The sequence below is a fragment of the Anopheles merus genome, chromosome 3L (assembly GCF_017562075.2).
Source record: "Anopheles merus strain MAF chromosome 3L, AmerM5.1, whole genome shotgun sequence".
Lineage (NCBI taxonomy): Eukaryota > Metazoa > Arthropoda > Insecta > Diptera > Culicidae > Anopheles > Anopheles merus.
In genome coordinates, this window is record NC_054085.1 from 1811743 (window position 1) to 1831582 (window position 19840).

At 37.2% G+C, this 19840-nt stretch overlaps 1 protein-coding gene across 3 annotated transcripts in view; it reads left to right on the top strand.

Moving 5' to 3' along the window:
• LOC121600276 (protein embryonic gonad-like) overlaps positions 1-19840 on the top strand; it is a 43847-nt gene that overhangs the window by 8162 nt on the left and 15845 nt on the right. For 2 of the 3 annotated variants that reach the window (XM_041928724.1, XM_041928723.1), the window contains exons 3-4: positions 6909-6981; positions 18960-19037. In XM_041928724.1, coding sequence (XP_041784658.1) covers positions 6952-6981; positions 18960-19037 — 108 coding nt within the window. In that variant the 5' untranslated portion in view covers positions 6909-6951. The remainder of the gene's footprint in view (positions 1-6908; positions 6982-18959; positions 19038-19840) is intronic. The other variant, XM_041928725.1, reaches the window with a different exon arrangement.

Genomic DNA, 19840 nt, shown 5'->3' on the forward strand with positions numbered 1-19840 from the left:
TTGGCCATGGACACACGCGATCATCGAACGTTTTAAAGCTAGCAAGCACAGATTCCAACTTTGGGGATCCAGTGGCAAACGGCAGTAGATACGGCACGTCAACAGCGTCATCATCGAAGCTGTCACTGAAGATGCTCGTTTTCACATCGGTTTTTTGTACGAAGAGCTTTTGTTGACTCAGGCGGTCAATATCACCGACAGCAGCCAGGTTTGTTGCATAGTATGCTTATTTTTTTATGATGGTAACTTTGGCTCAAGTACTAAAAGATTAAACTCTGCTTTTTAAGGTTCTTCTACATAAGGCAGATTCGGAAAACTTCCTTTCCCGTTATGTGTTTCTAACAGCGTAATACTTAAAACACCTGCTATAAGCTTAGCTAAATTTATTTGACTTGTACTTCTATACATAGACGGGGAGGAAAACAAATGCATTTCCATGTAGCACATATGATGCAAAATAATATTTACAAATTACGTAAATACACGTATGGTTTTAAAGATTTAAATTTTTGAAAATCGAAATTGATGAATGTGTATTCAATATTAAGATCATATTACGTTAAAAACAATCATTTGATACCATTGTTAATTATGGTCATTGGGTTCATCCAGTTCATGTTTTGGAACAATTCGAAGGCGATAAATGGTATTGTATGGATCGTTGAATTTGTAATTTAACGCAAATATTAATATTTCTTCAATTAACAACCTTGAAACTGTAAACGTAACATACGTACATGATCGAGGCTATGTTATGGTTGATCTCGAATACTCTCTGCTGTTGCAAGATAGAACTTCTTAAATTTGTTTTCAATCCTATTAAAATGATCGATTATTAATCTCCCAATGAAATATTTCAAAACCTTAAAAAATACGTGAGATAGTGAACATTTAAAATCATAATATTCACTGATGTTTTCGTATTTCATCCTAAGAGCGAGTTTAAGAGCAGACTGACCGGTTCGTAATTGCTTTCCCTATAAGTATTTGGAAACATTTCTTCAGGAGCCCATGAGAAACGTTTATGTTGAGACAATTGAATTCGAAGAAAATGTTGATTGAGGTATCTCGAGCATTCGTAATTTATTGGGGGATCGTGAAGAATGTATCCCTTCTCGGCTCATGATTCATCCGGGACGTCTGTAACTGTGGTAATTGGTTTACCTCATGTTTACCAGTGGTGGATGTGTTTTCTGGAGGTTTATCTGGATGTGTTTTACTGGAGGTTTATCTGGAGTAACGTAACTGGAGTATGTGCTAACTGTGGTGATTTTCAATCAAAAAACACATAAATGTCAAAACATTAAACTTCCGGAATCTTACAAAGAAAAATTTATATAAAATGTGCATTTTGCTCACAAATTTAACCTCTCAGTCACCTACTGTATTTTGGGTGTCGAAGTTGGCACAGTTCTTTTTGAGTTTGTTCCGATCTGGATTTTCATTTTTTTTTTTCATTCTTGACTTTGACAAATGATTCCTCACCGGGAAGAAAAGATTTTTTCTTGATACAATAAACATACCGGCTATTTTTTTACTCAATACCATGTGGTTCTTAATATTCCTTTTATTTTCTAATGCTTGACATGGTAGCACATGGAGTAACGTGAAAAGAAAAGGCATATGGGAATGAGACCACGAAATTGGTATCCTCAATGACTGAATGAATCGTTCTTTGCATAAGAAATTTTTCAATCTGATTAAATAAATTCCTGAGCAAATGTTCCGCACCATAATCGGTGTCACCGCTTGCCGGAGGTTGCCGGAGCGTCGTGAAAGAAATCTTTCGCTCCATGTTTGGGAAGTGTTCAAAGTACAAAACGATGGCCAAGTTTTCGAAAATTCAACCCGAATTGGAAATTATAGTTTTAAGAGCGTTTTGCTCGAGTCGTTTCGGTGGTTTGGTTCGACGGTTGAGCGTGGAAGACATTTATTTAATTATAAGCCTGATTTATGGAATATTTTCATATGAAAAATGACGTCACGTGCGTTGTATCAAGATTCTTTTTTTCATGCGTACTCTTTTGAATGAAGTCCTCACACATAAAAGGATAAACACTTTTGCTTTAGGATGTCCCGATGAGAAACGGCGTAGTCATGTCTGGAAGGAGGTTTGTAAGGATTGGAAGCTGAACCAGGGCAAGCTGCATGGATGTTCGCAAATAAGTCCTGAGATGGCTTGCAGCACCCTCATTGGGAAGGGAATGCTGAGGTGGTAAAGAGTAATCAAAGCCCCTTCTGAGAGTGATTAATGAGTGTGCTTCATAACGTTGCACAAGTTTGTCACTGAGGTACGATCGGGTATCATCATCAGCTGAGGCTCTTCTTCACCTCAACCGCTTTGGGATGCAATTTCTTACCGAGATGCTCTTACCTCGTCAGTTGGCGTTTTTGCTGCTCACTTTTTAACCAAAATCCAGAGAAGCTTACCAAACGAACACACCCTTAATCGACAGCAATGAACTGAACCGGTTCAATGTGGTGACCCTTGCGTAAGGATTGTGCATCCTCGATAACAAGGCAAAGATAGCCGGAAGTGAACTGTTTGGATGGCTTCGAAAACCTGAAATTTATTTTTTGTAGCGATTGTTCATGTTTGCCCCGATCGTCCTGCATTTGCACGTCGTTTTTCTACTGAAAAGCGGTCATCTTTGCGCGTTTTAAAATTGCTCATCTTGCGGTCGAATGTGTAGCTCTGTCACGAAAGTTGATCATTATTTAACAGATTTTTTTAGTGTATTTCTTCTTGCCCTCATTGATCCCGAACGTGTCCAGTTGATGCCTATCCCAATGTTTTCGAACAGTATCCTCCGAATAATCTTTTGGAAGCCCTGGTTGGTCCCCGCCGAAGCGGAATGCACGATTGTAAAATATCATCCAATTTACGGAATGTCGTGTCGGGAAAAAATGAAATTAATTAATTATGAACATAAAAATCAGCAAATTGTTTTTAAATTACTCTACAAGCGATATCGCATGTTGATTCCGAATTTTACTGATTTCAGCACAGTGGGCGGTGGTTTGTAAACTTTAAAGATGATCGAACGACAGTGCAGTTGCTGAGCCAAAAATACATACGTTCTGGCGAAAACAACAATTAAACATCTAGCTGCTCTTCCAACACAACGCAAGAATACGAAATGTATGATTTCAGGTGGTGGAAATAAAAAAATTAACAGAAAATCAATAATAAGAAAAGTTTGCAAGTAAAAATACATCTTGTTATTGTTATTGAATGAAAATAGTACATATTATAGTGATTATTTTCATTTGATGTTATACTTGTAGAAATAAATTACTTTATTTCAACGAATTTAATGTATAGTTCAATCAATAAATATATCTTTGTCAAAGCGAAAAAGAACTACTCAAAATAAACCGATACAAACCCTGCGCAGAAATAGGTGGTGCGGGAAAAGTATGGTCGTTGGCCGTCGATTTAAAATTATTAAAATTACCTCAGCAAGGGTGTGGCCGGTTGGAACGGCGAAGCAAGTGGTGTGACAGGGCTCAATTAGTTCATGGGTGGTCGAGCTCACCGTGCTCTGTATTACAGACGACTCTTGAAATGCTTTGAATCGGTTCCTTTAGAAGAGGATGATACAGTAGGAGAAATGAAGTCACCAGGAGAGCAGTTGGGCGACTATTGACGAAACAACCAACAAAAATAAGTTTTAAAATGGTCAGTTTATGTTCTCGCTATGGAAACAACAGTGATACGTTCGGTAATGAATAAACCGCTGGAAGTGTGTCAACATCTTCGATGATTTCTTTTACTCTGTTTTTCAGGATATCGTTGTTAAAATTATGCTAACTTTTTTTTTGCAAAACAAGCACCGTTCAAAAACGGTTGCGATCAAGAGTGGCAATTAATCCGAAGTAAGTAAAACAGTGGCAGCCGATCTCGTGGCACAGTCGTCATCTCGTACGACTCAACAACATGCCGGTCATGGGTTCAAGCCTCAAATAGACCATGGCGCCATACTTAGGACTGACTATCCTGCTATGGGGGGGGGGGGGGGAGGGGTAATCCAAAAGTCATTGAAAGCCAACCCAGACAGGCCTTGACCGACAACGGTTGTTTAGCCAAAATAAGAAGAAGATGTGATACCAATGATAATGATACCATGATGATACCTCAAACCTATCTTAAGAGATGTGTTGTCCATCTCTTAAGATACACATGCATATGTGGGATTGTCGATTATATGGTAGAGAAATATATGTTCGGGGCATTTAATTTCGTGTATTACGATGCTGATGACTGACTATCAGAATGGACACTAGCGGGCATTGTAATGTGTTACATTTCTTAACAGTTGGCTGATGGAAAAAACACGTTGCAATGAATGGTGTCTTTTTAAGCTTAAACACGTACCGGGACGTGTGAGATACTATTAGTTTAGCCATTTTTGACTTAGCGTGTATAACATTTCCTTATGTGATTTGTTCTGTCGTTGATCCAGCACGCCGATAGACACAGGAAGAAATTCTAGTGAAACTACCAAACGCCTAACCGTGTGTGGTATGTCTATTTACCGGTTTCTCATCTTTTAGACGGATGTGTGTACGTTTTTATCATCCATTCTTTGCAAAGCATAGATATGAAGCTTTCAGCTAGGTACACTTTCCAAGCACGACATATCATTGCTCGAATCGATCGAACTGAGACTATTGAAATGTCGCTTGCTATAAATGACAACGATCGCACTCGCGATCGTCGTGGCCATTAATCTTTTTTTGTGTTTAATGTGGGACTGAAAGATAGGACCAATAGGATAGGACCCGCTATCACACAGTGGTAACGAAAATTGCTTTACTCGCTTTATAAAGCCTAGCGTTTCGAAATTGAAATAAATCACTTGTCCTGGTGGGTTCGTGTGCTCGTACATGCTGGTCATTGGATACGCAGAAATCTTCTATTTACGATGGTTAGTCGATTCACGATAGTAGATGCGCATTTCGAGAGCATAATCATGCACACACATGGACGCATTCCGGACGGTGAACACCTTACGATGAGATTTGCACAGAGGACACATCAATAGATAAATCATCCATTCATCATCTCTCGAAAAGTAAACCAATCAAGTGGAATTGAACGGTGAAACGATTGAAATTACTTTTATTATCTCTTGCATCGATGGAATATTCATGCTGGGAACTGCATCTCATGTTTGGCGACGTCATCGACAACAAGCGCAAGCAGGGGCATCGTTCGCCTGATTCCGGAGGCTTAGTCCTACGATGACAGATCGGTGGTTCGTTGCAAACGATGTTATAGAGTTGTCGATGTTTAGGTTGAAATGAATTAATTACAGATCAAACATTACACGCTTGTGCATCGGTCAAGAGCAGAAGAGCATAGTACTGGAGCGGTGTACAGCTCTGCCATCTCAATGCTATGTCCAACGAATAGCTCAAGGGAAAGAAAAACTGTGGGAAATATTGTGCAACGGCTCTTAGAAGACAGGGTCAGAAAAAAATCCCAATGGCAAGACAACGGCCGTGCAACGACGTTAGAATCTCTAACTGAACGCGGACGAACGAAGTATGTCGAATTATGTTGAGTGATTTATTGCATTGTTCGAGTATGGACCACCGTTTGCATTGAAAGCCATATTCCACAGAAACAAATATGCTATGGTGAAATCGTTTAACGCTGTACATGCAGGAACCCCTTTTATACCTTTGCTTTTCTTTTCATTTGTCATCTTGGTAAAAAAAATCCTTTTGCACTCTGAAATAAATAAAACCTTCGTAAGATTTAAGGTAGCCCTGAACCGACTTTCCCATTTGTTTTTTTTGCGACATATAGTTACAAAGTTGATATTGAAGTGTCTGTTGAAGAGTCATCAAGATTTAGAATCATTTGCATAAAATGTTCCTCATTTTTACTTTTGACGCTAAGTTGTGTGAATTGAAGTACTCGTATAAATTGAACGTTAAAAAAAAAACAAATACAAAAAACTAACAGTACCTTAAAGGGTTATATTTGGCGGCGGCGCAAATAATTGAAGCGCGACGAATTAACAAAACCCAAAAGAGCTGACCAGGAAAGGGTTGTTTCGATAAAAGGTGTCATACAACAACAGGGATCGAAAGGGTGAAGTGTTGGTTTTATGACATCATTAAACATACCTTCATTGAAGCTATCCTTACCCTCTGTTGTTATCAGTGATGGATGAAGGTTGTACGACGCCGGACATTTTAAGCAAGTATAGTAAAATCGAGATGCTTTTATGAATATTGATGCCTTTTTTTCTTTCAGTCAATTGGATTAAGAAGCTTAGCTAAAGATATGCACTTGGGTATATGTAAAAAAAGAGTGATCGTTTTTGGCATGTTAATGAAAGTAGTAGGGTTTTCTAAAAACATTTGAATATTGCTATAAATATTAAATAAAATGTAGTATTATTGTTTAAGCATTATTCAAATGAAAGAAATGATGGTTTTGAATATTAATTAAATAAATATTAAGTAATTTATCAATTAAATAAAAAAAATATCTTAATTTTTATCGCTCACCGTTTTCTTACCGGGCTCGCGTTTAATACTCACTACCTAATTTCGGGTGGTGTTTTGCTATAAATATTCAACTGTAAATATACATAAATAATAATATTTAAAAAAAATATTTCGTGATCCCAAAAATGATGGTTTTGTAATCATATTTGAACTGTGTGTACATTTTGTATCGCTTTGCTTTAGTTTAAGTTTGCTTTAATTGTCACATTAAGTTCAGCCGTCTTGTACTAATCGTGAATAATTATCATGAATGATAAATACATGGAATGTTTTTCATTGATAGTTTAACGAAGCGGTACAATAACATAGTTGGTACTTGTCGATGAATAAATTACTATACACAGTTTTTATGTAGTTGCGTTTATATTTTCTTTTCGCAGACTTTCTTTGTAACCTTCCCAGTCAATACATTGCATTTCGTGGATGTGCTTTCCCGCATTAAACCCTCTAAAGGTAAGCGTTTGCACTTGTCACGCCGCAGTATACAGTTGCTGAGCGCCTTAGAAACAGAGATGCTTTCCATCCCGCATGATTTATTGACATCTATGCTAGGCATTTGCATACGGCATGCATTAAAATGCGTATGAGCTGCGCATGGTCGGCTTACAACAAAAGGCGCTCCTTCCTTCTTGCGGGGCAATTATGACACTTATGCGTACAAACGACACGCAAGACAATTATAATCAAAGCCTGTCTCCATACCAGACACGAAAGTCAGTGTCCGAGTGTTTCTTGCACTTGGAACATATTTGAAATGCATTTTCTATGTTTTCTCCATGGTTTCATCAAGCAGCAAGTAGCGTGTTCTGTTTGTACAGCAAAGTCTACTTTTAACCACAGCCACATCCGCCGCGTTGACCATTAGCTGTCGTCGCAATAGGTCGCTTGGGATGGAGCGTGTTCCGCCCTCTTGACACTTGTGACGACAAATTCCAGCGGGATAGATCTTGCCACCGATTTAGGAATGATACACAGTCCATTCAAGCGCAGGCCTGGCCGGAAATTGTCGGCCCAAGACGAACGATGGATGCGCCGCGGTGTCTAGGATGGTGCCAATTCCAAAAGAAAGAGCGGCATTTGAAGTCTGGACCACAAAGTTCAATTAACACAATGCGGCAATTAAAGAAGCCACCATAAGATGAAGCTTTATGCGGGAGCTATGGTCTCGTGCCAATGTATTGCGCACGTAAGGTTCGTCGACCATCTTTGGAGCATTAAGTGTTCCGGGCAACGTCACAACATTCAGTGTGGTAGAGTTTCACCGTACACCATTTATGATCGCAGACTGCGTGTACTGGGCAAGAATATCAAGCAAAAACCTACAAAGAACGGTCGCGTTTGAGTGCGCAGGCGGTGCTCAATTAGTTCCATTTGCATTGTAAGGCCAAAATAGTCCAACGAATGGTTCCCTTTGGGCTGACCCCAATGACTTCCATCCGTTACAGGTTTGCTATAGTGTGAATTGCATATGGAAATTATACAAAGAGATGCGTGCATTTCGTTTAGAGATACATTAAATAATCTACGGACTGAAGGCACCCATCGCTGACCGGCATCTGATGTCGTACGAACAGATCAGATATCGATGCCATGTCCGCAGGTTGGTAAGGCTTGTTCCGTTACAAGGCTTCTGTCACTTTCAGCAGTGACGTTACCATTTTTCTTATCGTTGCATAAACAAGATTTTACACGTATGGCATCTTTGTGTTTCTAGTGGAGTTAAACTGTTTGGAACGCTTTTGGCAAGCAACCACTGCAGACGATGGCAGAGTAGATAATGGATTGGAGTTTTGGTGCGGTGCACCTGCGATAAACTTTGGTCGATTTGAGACCAAGCAAGCTCACAAACTCGCTCCCAGGCAAACCGACACCATTAATGCTAAACGGATAATCCCGTTCGCCCATTTGCCAACCAGTACTGTGACATGCGCAGTCATACTGGCCACAAGATTTTATAGTCGTCGCCGAGTGGACGGATTTATGGCTGTCAACTCGCTGACTTTCGTCCTGGTTGCTGGCCTGCTAGGCGCTATAAAACAATGTCCATTTACGCCAGAAGATGTTCCAAACGTTTGCGTGAATGGTGCGTTTCATTACTGGAATGTGTCATTTTTAGCGTGCTAATAAAAAGTTTGAGCTTTAAGTTGCACTTTTTCTGAGCTGCAACAGATTGGCCGTATGGTTTGGTAAAAGGAAGTTTTCGTTTTAAAAGTTGTGTTTTTGTTTTCATTACTCTTCGCTCGGACGCTTTGGGTGCTGGTTGATTTGTGGTTTGGTGGTCGGTAAGTGAACAGGGTTGTCAGCGGGAAAATAAACTTAATTTTAGGTCACTTTGTCGTTCCAGATTGGCATTATACCACTGAATGCTTTGTGCGACAAACATGGCCGAAAACAAATGGAAAACAAAGCAATAATTAGGCCCTGGAAGAAATCAACCAATTGTCGAGCAACCATGACTCTGAAACGATGAAATTTAAAGCATATATTTGGAAATTTTTGCACTGCATTTATTTAATAAACACAATTATAAAGGTTGCTCATATGCTATTGTATAGAATGGATATATGGACACAGTGTTTTGTCATTAGTCACAGAGACATTGATCGAAATATGCGACTGGTGTGCGAAATTGGTAAAATATATTAAGTATCAAACCCGTTCCACTGATTAATGAAGCAATTCAACAATATAAAAAACTATTTATCATCGTACGAGCAGTTCGATGCGCTTTGTGCGCATCGATTTAGTTGTTTATTATATTTAATAGTTAACATTTTCGTTTCGCGGTACTGTGCTTCATCGTCATTTTGGCTCTTTGAAGGTTTACTCCTCAGTGCCCGAGGCCAGAACCGGCGCAGAAAATCGGTACAATGAAAAGCCGCTCATCATCATGCCGAATTAAACCGCATCGAATCAAAAGTAGACCTACTTGATACGTGTAAATGATTTTAAATTATCGCTTCACATTCACGCAATCTTTGAGGTTTTCATTTGACGCTCCTTTTGACATTGGATGGGTTGGCTTTTGACTCATACCGGTTAGAGTGCGGTGAAATTTCAATCGAATTTCATAAGAGTAGTTTTTGTAGTGACCTCCAATGTGTCGTTTCATACTTGTACACGTTCACACGTACACACATACACATACACCCAGGAACAAGATAAAAAATTCTTTTGACAAAAAAAAGTATGTAAATTATTCGGCGCACGTGGCCGGCACCTAACAACGTTGACAAAGCAGCCAGATTAATCTTAAGCTGGAGCGAAAATGTGTAAAGATAAATAACTAATTTTTCTCTTCTGAAGTCCAGTGGCTTTAAAAGACGCCTTCAAAATCAAGATAAATTGGCTTCAGAGAATACCGCAACAGTACCACTGCTGTCCGTTTAGTTATTGTACGATTAATCTACAAAGGATTTTCATAACAAAACAATTTTGACCACTTGTTTGGTTTCATCCTCCTCGTCTTGATCAAGACATTATAAAAAAAACTGTGAAAAGCGTCAAGCTTCATCATACCTAAGATGAACTCTCAGCTTTCTGTCCACTGTCGCCCACGACGTGATTCTCATGTAAACGCGTTCAACGCCCACAAAGTTGCGGAAAAATACTAGCTCAAAAACTGAATAATTTTATCATACTCCCATCGCTCTTGTACAACCGATGTCATCCAATTGGGACCCCTGGGATAACTGTGCCCGGTCTGAGCCCGTAATACAAGAGGGTGGTTAACCTCTCCAATACTTCGGAACTCCAAACAACCCGATGCTTCTGCATGTTGACGGAGTACTTGCACAGCTCAATCTTCGCTTGACAGACGAGCATCTCAAGTGACTGTACTTAATTTACCTGCAAGCTTAAAGAAGCAGCCGGTTCCATGGCCGGCGATACAAGTTGGCACCCGAATCTTACATGCATTGAAATTAAAGTACTCAACCTCACAAAAGCAGAAGATGATCAGCGGCGACTGCTATACGATCTTCCAAAACCAGCCCAAACGACCGGCGAGAAATCCGGGATGCTCCAGTCAAAAAGAAGCACGTCCTTACATAAGTTACGCTTAATCTGGGTCATTTCATCAGCAAACCCGAGAAAGCCAATGTGCAGAGTTAAACGGATATGTAGAAGTTCACCTTGATTCCAAAGCCAGTGGCCAAGTGGCGAATTTTGTAAGTAGTGCGTTTCATGGGTGTACTAATGAAAACAAGTTTTTATTTTAGTCTTTATTAGTCTTTATTTATTAATAAGTTAAATGGGTTTTAAGTGACTTCAAAATTTGAAAGGAATTTAAATTTTAAACAAATACTAAGCGATGTTTATGACAGCTTACAATTAAATCGACTATTTTAGCTCAACAAACGAAACAGGTATTGATTCTGATTGTATTAGTAAAATAACCAAGAAATATTTAAATCAAAATCCACATTCGTTAAATAAAACTCTGTAAACGTCCAACCGATGGCAGATTTACAAAGCAGAAAAAAACGATACTGTTAAAGAATAAGAAGGACAAAGTCTTTGGTTCGTGATTTCATGTTCCTCTTTTTGCCGTGTCCTTCAAACGACAACCGCAAGCCGCTGTGAGGGCAAATATTTTTCAGGAAACAGTAGGAAACCAAAGGCGTTGACCAATTAATGTTTCCAACCTACTGACTTAGTGACGAGCGTAAGGAAGGAAAGGTGTATCGTATCTGTGGCGTCATTCTGGACCACCATGTTTCTCAACCGTACCATTATGCAGTATAGGTAGCAACTCGTCACTGTTGACACTTTGCAGTGCAGGCGTGTTTCGAGGAAAAGACGGACGCTTTTCATAATACGGTTTTAATTATTTGCTATGAAACAATCTATCGAAAACAGGAATGTTTGGGAAACGAAAAGGATGCAATGAGCCGGGAGCAAAGATTTCAATCAGAAAATTGGATTTTTGACTGAGTTTGCAACTGTGTGAGAGTGTGTATCTAGCGTAAAGAATTAAGTGGCACGTGATTAATTTTTTGGCAAGTGAGTGTGAGTTACTTTAGTTTATAAGATATAGAGATACCTTTTCAATCCGAAATATCTTTCGATATCTTATTTTGTGGTAAGTAGCACACGGCATCTAAAATTGTCAGAGTATAGGACTCAACTCAGGCTGTTTGACACAGAGTCTTTTTATAAATAAAATGTTTGCATTATATGACAAAACATGTTGCTTACTATATATTTTTATGAAGTTTATCGAATGGATACTCAATTGTTTGTAACATAGTTAACATAGCTTTAACATGCTTTTGAAGCAAAGTCAAACATGATACTGACTTTGAAATATTGAGACTTGCTAAATAAGAAAAAAAAATATTGCTTTCAATGTGTTTCACAATAAAGCCGGGAGTAAAGTAAGTACACAAGAGCCAGTCTGGTGGTACAGTCGTCAACTCGTACGACTTAACAACATGCCCGTCATGGGTTCAAGCCCTGAATAGATCGTGCCCCCATACGTAGGACTGACTATCCTGCTATGGTAACAATAAGTCAAAGAAAGCCAAGCTCACTTCACCAGTGGGTAGAAAGGCAGGCCTTGACCGACAACGGTTGTTGTGCCAAAGAAGAAGAAGAAAGTAAGCACAATGGGAATAGTTAAAAACGGTATGCTTTATTTACGACCTTCTGATTTGTACCATACGAACCACCTTACAAATTGCCATCTGTAACAACTGTGATATTTCCATACTTTCTCAACAGAAATGGTTTACACAAAACGAATAAACACAATGAAATATAACGAAGTAAGGGCTTTGAAGGCTCTGTAATAAGCTATTTGATTAATCCATGGTAGCGCAAGTGATGTGTGGGAATATGCATGCAGTATGTGCAGATTCGTTAGGATTAGCGTTTTCCTAACTGACAGCACCAATAATCCTGACAGAAATCTGCACTTACAATTAATATCAACATTTTGCCCTTTAAGATTGATAGGGTTATGGAAAAAAATTGTAAGACAAACAAATCTTGATGCACTTGTGATGCTGTGTTAATCAATACATGTGCCAAAATGTTTCAAAACTAAAAAATTTAGGTCCCAACGTACCTAATATAATTGAGTTTGATGTGCACATACTGCTTGATCGTTAAGTCTATTCCATATTTCTATACAGACACTTTTATTTTCTTTCGAGGAGATACTTTCAGATGAATATTTTTAGAAAACGTCTTTTTTTATTTTTTGTTTGCTGTTTTTTTTTGTTTTGTGTTTGTATGTGCGTTATACATGACTTCTGCGTTTTCCTAACTGAAAGCACCAATAATCCTGACAGAAATCTGCACTTACAATTAATATCAACATTTTGCCCTTTAAGATTGATAGGGTTATGGAAAAAAATTGTAAGACAAACAAATCTTGATGCACTTGTGATGCTGTTTTAATCAATACATGTGCCAAAATGTTTCAAAACTAAAAAATTTAGGTCCCAACGTACCTAATATAATTGAGTTTGATGTGCACATACTGCTTGATCGTTAAGTCTATTCCATATTTCTATACAGACACTTTTATTTTCTTTCGAGGAGATACTTTCAGATGAATATTTTTAGAAAACGTCTTTTTTTATTTTTTGTTTGCTGTTTTTTTTTGTTTTGTGTTTGTATGTGCGTTATACATGACTTCTGGAGATATTTTTTATCAACTTTTTTCTAATGTTTCACAACAGGCTGCAACTATATACAAACTATATACAAACGATATACAAACAGTGAACTTTCTCTTATTTAAGAGCCGATGTGACTGGTTTTCAAATGTAAGAGGTTGAAATTGAAAGATAAATTCATACAAAACAGACAGAAATAGAACATTTAGTATGCAATCTTGACTGTCGCTATAGCAAACTACGAACACGATTGCAGATAGGATCATTGGATCAATAACTGGGACTGGGAAGGGACTGTCAAAAATGTTCAAATTAAATGAGGTTTTAAATTGGAGATGTGTCAGATTAGACAGAATTCACTGTATCTGGTTTTAAGTGATTCGGTAAACAAGGCCGTTCTTACGAGAAATCCATATCCATACAAAACAAAAAAGAGACAAAGAGTAACATTTGTTATTTGTGTTTATTGTTTTGGTTACATAAGCCTAATGGTAAGATGAAGGTAGGAAATCTATTCAAGAGTAACAAAGCAAAATTGCATCAATGCAAAAAACTGTAATAAAATAAAGTTGATTACAGAGACTTATATCTAGATTAATATGCTTTAATTAGAGTGGGATGGATTTTTGGTGGTTTCATAGTTAGAACATTAGCGAACAATGTTTAATGCCCTTTCCCACCGGATGAACTTGATAAACAAAACCCATTTCCAAATTTATTAATAAAAATCTGGCAGTTCGTGATGTTAGTGCAGGTGTGAACACGCCACGAACTTTGTGGGATTACACGTTAAAATAAAAATTTTAAACTTTGCTAAAACTTGTTTTCTCGAAACGGTTCTAGTTTACTGTTGTTTCAATTGTTTGTTTTTTTTTTTTAATTTCTCTCAAGCAACTACAGATACATGGTAGTTTTTTAGATTTTAAAAATAAATCATATTCATCTTCGTTTGGCTTAATGACAATAAAGCTTTACTTTTTATACCTTTTTGTGAGTTTCGAATGTGACCACGGACACTTGAAGAAATAAAAAAATTACATTTTATTTCAATGAAGCCATTTATCACGGTTTGGTCTGCAGAAGAGTAGCCGAAATTTGTGCGCTCAACGGAATGCAAGATCAGGTTGGACCGATTTCATTTCTCGGTGTCACTGTTTTCCGTCTCGAGGGAGATACGACAGCTAGAACTCAATGAAAGCACACCATCTCTTGCCTTTGGGACCGGTTTAGGATGATGGTTTGCTCCACTTAAGTTTTAAATTTATGCATCATTCTTCGATTTCCTTGCCTCCTACCATTTCACGGCATTGCACGAATGGTCATGTAGGATCAACGCCCATGTATTGCTGCCAATTCAATATCGATAGAATTTCAATTTGTTATTGTTTACATGAGTGTTGCATTGGTAGTTTCTTGGAATCAAAAGCGCCTTATGTATTGCTTTGAGGCGGTGTATCGATGCGTTGGGAATATTCGGGGACACTGAATGAAAATTTGCATCATTATTCATTTTATTTTCGAGCTTGTATGATTTTACAGTTAGTGCATTGCATGTAGGATAGAACTGACTCTTTTCATTGATGTTTTCAAATTAAACAGTTATGTGAGTATAGAGAAAGCAACGTGTATCAAATAAGTATGTATGATAGGTTCACACTTATTTATTCGTGGAACTAAAATGTATATTTGAGTTTTTCTCCACATTGTACTGTTTTTGTTGGTTATTTTTTTCGCAGTACATGTTTATGGCTATGAAAAATATATATGTTTATATATATATATATATATATATATATATATATATATATATATATATATATATATATATATATATATATATATATATATATATATATATATATATATATATATATATATATATATATATATATATATATATATATATATATATATTATATATATATATATCGGCTATATATATAGCATCGGTTATATATCGATGATAATAATCAAAGATCGAGTCTTTGTAATCAATCAACCATGATGATCCTTGCATCTTACAGGTTCTTTGAAGAATGAACGCTTCATTGTAATTATTTTGAAGTGGTATTGAAAATAAAGTAAGTAGCAAACAAGTTTTAAAAATTTCACAATACACAATAATACGACAAGCGTTCTTAAGTTACGAATATAGGTCACATTAAACGATTATGAAATGTTAAGCTATCTCTATATTCGAGTCTAATATCCATTTTACATCAGTAACAGGTTGTTTAACTGAAAAAAAAGTTGGAAACTATTTAACATGTACATTATTTATAGGCAAATTGTTTTTTTTTTATTTTTTTTCAATTCAGTTTCGACTTCTTTTTTAACTTAATTTAGATAATTATTTTAAGCTTAGGTCTCTTTCAGTGAATTTTACCTTTTTTTATTTACTATCATAATTAGCTCGGTTATTTTTGTGTTGAATTTTTATGTGTGTGAGGAGCATTGTCAAAGAAAGATTTGTTGTTAGGTCTTTTTCTTTACGCTTTAGTGTCATTGGTTAATTGATTTCTCACGCATCAGTGTTGACAGCTACTGTGCGCATTGGAGCTAGGTATCGATTCGGGCATCTGGTCGACATGCGAGTGACTGACAGCTTTAGTCGTTTATAGCCCCAGGGCTCAACGGCAGTCTCTTTGGATTGAGATCGTTGACGGTCTAATTAATTATAAAGACATGGTTGAAGTCGAGACACAAGAGATTTCCATCGCGTTTGAATTAGATTTACAACTTCTTCGACCTGGTAGGGTATACGGTGTGAATTGTATAGCGGGCTGTGGCGGTGTTTGTTTTGTGGGAACAAGTTCTTCATGTTACTGGCGCTCGAGGTTGATCGTTTTCTTTGCTGAAAAGTGGCGTTAACCGCTCATAAATAGGCACCAAAATCCTTCTAAAACACGAACAAGCTTCAAACTACAGTTTTTGAAAGGAGTCGTTAACTCAATGCGATAGAGAATGAATAATAATCGTATCATTAAATATCTATAACAGCAACCTACTATGGTGGTATCGGCTAAATTTGATACAATTTATTTACCATTCTGAATGTCCACGCTGATTGGAACAAATTGGCATCATTTTCGAGAGCAGCGCTTGTCTTGACCAATTTTTGCACTTATGTTTTGCCCAACATGAAGCGACTACGCGAGGCCTCTCCATCTCACACTGCGGAACGTACCGGTTTGACAAATTTCGAAGATGCATACACGAACGAGGTCAACTCTGGAACGTACAAATTATTGAATTTTAAGCGAACACCATATTTATTTATTTACATCGTAATTGTATGCAAATTTTGTGTGGTACAAAAAACCATACCACATTTTTCAACTCAGGATGCTTTATCGAAGCAGTAAGATGCAGGAGATTACAACGAAATTTATCAGTCTCAATGGATGTAAAATTCGCACGAAGTAAAATAGTGATGATACGCTATGTAAATGGTAATAAGGAAGGTGCTTTTTGAACATGAATAAGGTGTGACATACGTTGTAGACGAAATGTGTTGTGAAATTGATGACCTAAACTTTTGAAATTTTTTTTGACTAAAACAAAATTAACACGAGTTAGCTAGTTGAAATTTTTAGCTTAGTTAGCTATTAGCTACAATGATTTTTTTTGTAATTTTTATTATCTTTATCTTTATCATTCTTATGGAAAAGAACCGCATTGAAAAATAAAGAAAACAATACCTATCCACGCTAAAAAAGATATGTTGAATATTTTCAATTTCAGATATTTTTATTTTCTATTTACATACGTTATTTGTCTGGTCGTGCAAATTAATGATAAGTGAATTAGAGCACTTTTCCTGTATGCCGGCTCATGTGTAATGTAACGTGTGATATTGAATGTCAAAATAAATTCTTAATTAATAAACAGGATAGTTAGTGCATTACAAAGTAAGTAGATGAAAATAATTTCGTTTTCGTAAGTATCGGATAAAGAGAAAAAATGCACAAATACTATCATGGCAAGCCAAATGCCAACAGGTGACTCTACAGTGGCAAGCGTTTGACATCTTCCTGCAACTGCTGATGCAAGAGAGCTCGCTGAGGTTAAAAATTGGATTGTAGCAAGCACAGTGTGACAGCACTAGAGTTGAGCTCTGATGTCGTTCTAGACCGCCGACTGGTCGGTTTCATTTCCTCTGTCAGCCCTTGTATGGAGCCTTCAATACAAATTGCTTTACGATCGTGTAAGGAGAGTTTATCAAAGCGTTCGCGATCGCATGGTCGGTGTTGAGCGTGCCGGTAAAAGCCGAACAGAAAACGAGACTAGGTTGCGGAATGCTTGCTGCACCATTCAGCCACAGATCGAATTTCCTCGTTTCAGGGATCCGGCATCGATTGGTCTACGGCAACATCAGCATGAAAGTACCAACCATTGTGCCGCACGCATAGATGGTACACCAGCCCATAAATTGCATTATAAAAGTGCTAACAGATTGTCGCGACGTTGGTAGTCACAAAAGAGGATCAAATTGGTAGCAGTAAAATACGGATGTGGTCAGCGATACTGTGAACTAAATCGAAACGGGAGCCGATTATTCTTAGTTTCACTGTTCAGTCGTGTGTAGTGGAAAATGTGTTATCTCTCGCTTCAACTTCCAAGAATAAATGCTAATAAAACAAGCAAGGTATCGTTTTTTATGGTATTCCGGCACACTTTTATATCTTAAAAATAGAATTTCAAATGAAAATTATAATTGGAAAAAATGAAATTGAATATTTTTTTCTTTCTAAACGCGAATAAAACGCGAAGTGCAAATATTTTGTTAGAAACAGCACAGCTCAAAATGAATGAACAAATAATCAATAACTCACATTCGGACAAGTGAAACACCGCGTCTGTCGTAAAAAATATATATAGCTGATAAGTAAAGAAACCTCACTAGAATTAAAAACCCACGATTCAAACATATTTGCCAATGTAATGAAAGTAATGTTTCAATGTTATACAAGTATTATTTCTCTGTTCCTGTTTGTAGCAGGTAACGTTCTTTGTAGTGCAATATGAAGCATCTTGAAGTGAATGTCGGAACACAGCTCATCCATAGGCATAAAGGCAATGTCGTCAACATGCCTTTGACTGGCGGCGACCTGCATGCGCTCCAACAATAATCTAATTTGCTACGAAGCAGAATAAAATTACATGGAAATGCTACCTCCCAAGGGAGTTCGCTTGAAGCTCTTAGGATGTAACAAAAAAAACTGTCGCACTGTCGCATTCCTATCAATCGCTTTTACTGCCAGCAGCCCGCACTATCGTCGATAAAGCTCAACGTTGAAGTAGTATCATTGATACAACGCTGCGCTGGTGCGAATGCTGACAAATGCGCATCACTGTTCACGACTGCGTGCTCTCATGAATGGTAATGAAGGTTTATTGATTTGGTCTAGGATGTAGCCTGCTGTTGACAGGCGAGTTGCGCTTGTGCTTACGCTTTGTGATAGAGTGGCGAAAGGAATAATTATTATTCTATTGCAGAGAAGTAGATTTTTTTTTGAAGTATTGTATTTGTCGGTGATCTGTGAACTGATTATCGATGTTATAATTGGTTTTTTAATAGCATATAGCAATGCGTTAGTACGGTAAATATAATACAGTAATGACTTTTGTATAATTGTACTTGCTGTGTCCCAGTTGACTTTTATAAAAATTTAGCTTTATTTGTTGTGGTATATTTATGAATTGCGCAAATTAAAACAACAAAACAATACAATACAGACATAATAAAGTACATAATAAATTCAAAATGTTGTGTGTAACTATTTTTACCTTTTTTAATTTTAGATGAATCAACAATGCAAAGTATGTGGAGAACCAGCAGCAGGATTTCATTTTGGAGCATTTACATGTGAAGGATGCAAGGTAATACTTAATCAATATTAGTTCAAGAAAGCAATTTTAGTTTTTATTCTTCAAAAATGTTTCAAAATGTTCAAAACAGATTTTGAAGAGTTTTTTTTCATTGCATATATGTTACTTAGTTACTTTAACATGAGTTTATTTAAGCAAAGTTTATCATCAACAACATTTCAAAAGAAGAGCTACAGGTTTATTGCATACAGATATTTTTGTGTGATATATATGTGGTTTCTTTAAGATAGCATTATGGCATACGTGAAATATAGCATTGAATCTTATGAAATATGCTATCTGAAAGATTTTGAGTAATGACTTTTGGAAGCAATTGTTGGCGGATTTCGGAAACATCAAAAGTGACGAGCTTCATTGGACGATAAAATCTGATAAAAAGCTATATAAGCGCAGTACGTTGAAACAGAGGGTCAGAGAGGGCAGGTTATTTGCCACCAGCGGATGTATAATCAATCTCTGAAATTGGTTCAATCATGAGTCGCAATCAAAATAAAAAGACTACGCGCTAAAACACAAAACACCTGCAAATAAAACGGCATACCCAAATAAGCTTGTGCAGATCAGAAATTCGGTCTGAGCTTGTCTTCAGAGCGAAGTGAACTATCACGTGAATTGCATCGCACAAATCGCACAAAAACAGTGCCGTCACTTCAACGCCTTGAAGGAATGGCACAAGAAATACAGCAGAAAACTTGCGTACCAAAGCGGAACCCCAAGTTCGAAGCGCAAATCTCGTAATAAAGTTATAAATTTTTATGTTTACTCGAAAATATAACTTTATAAGGATTTACAAC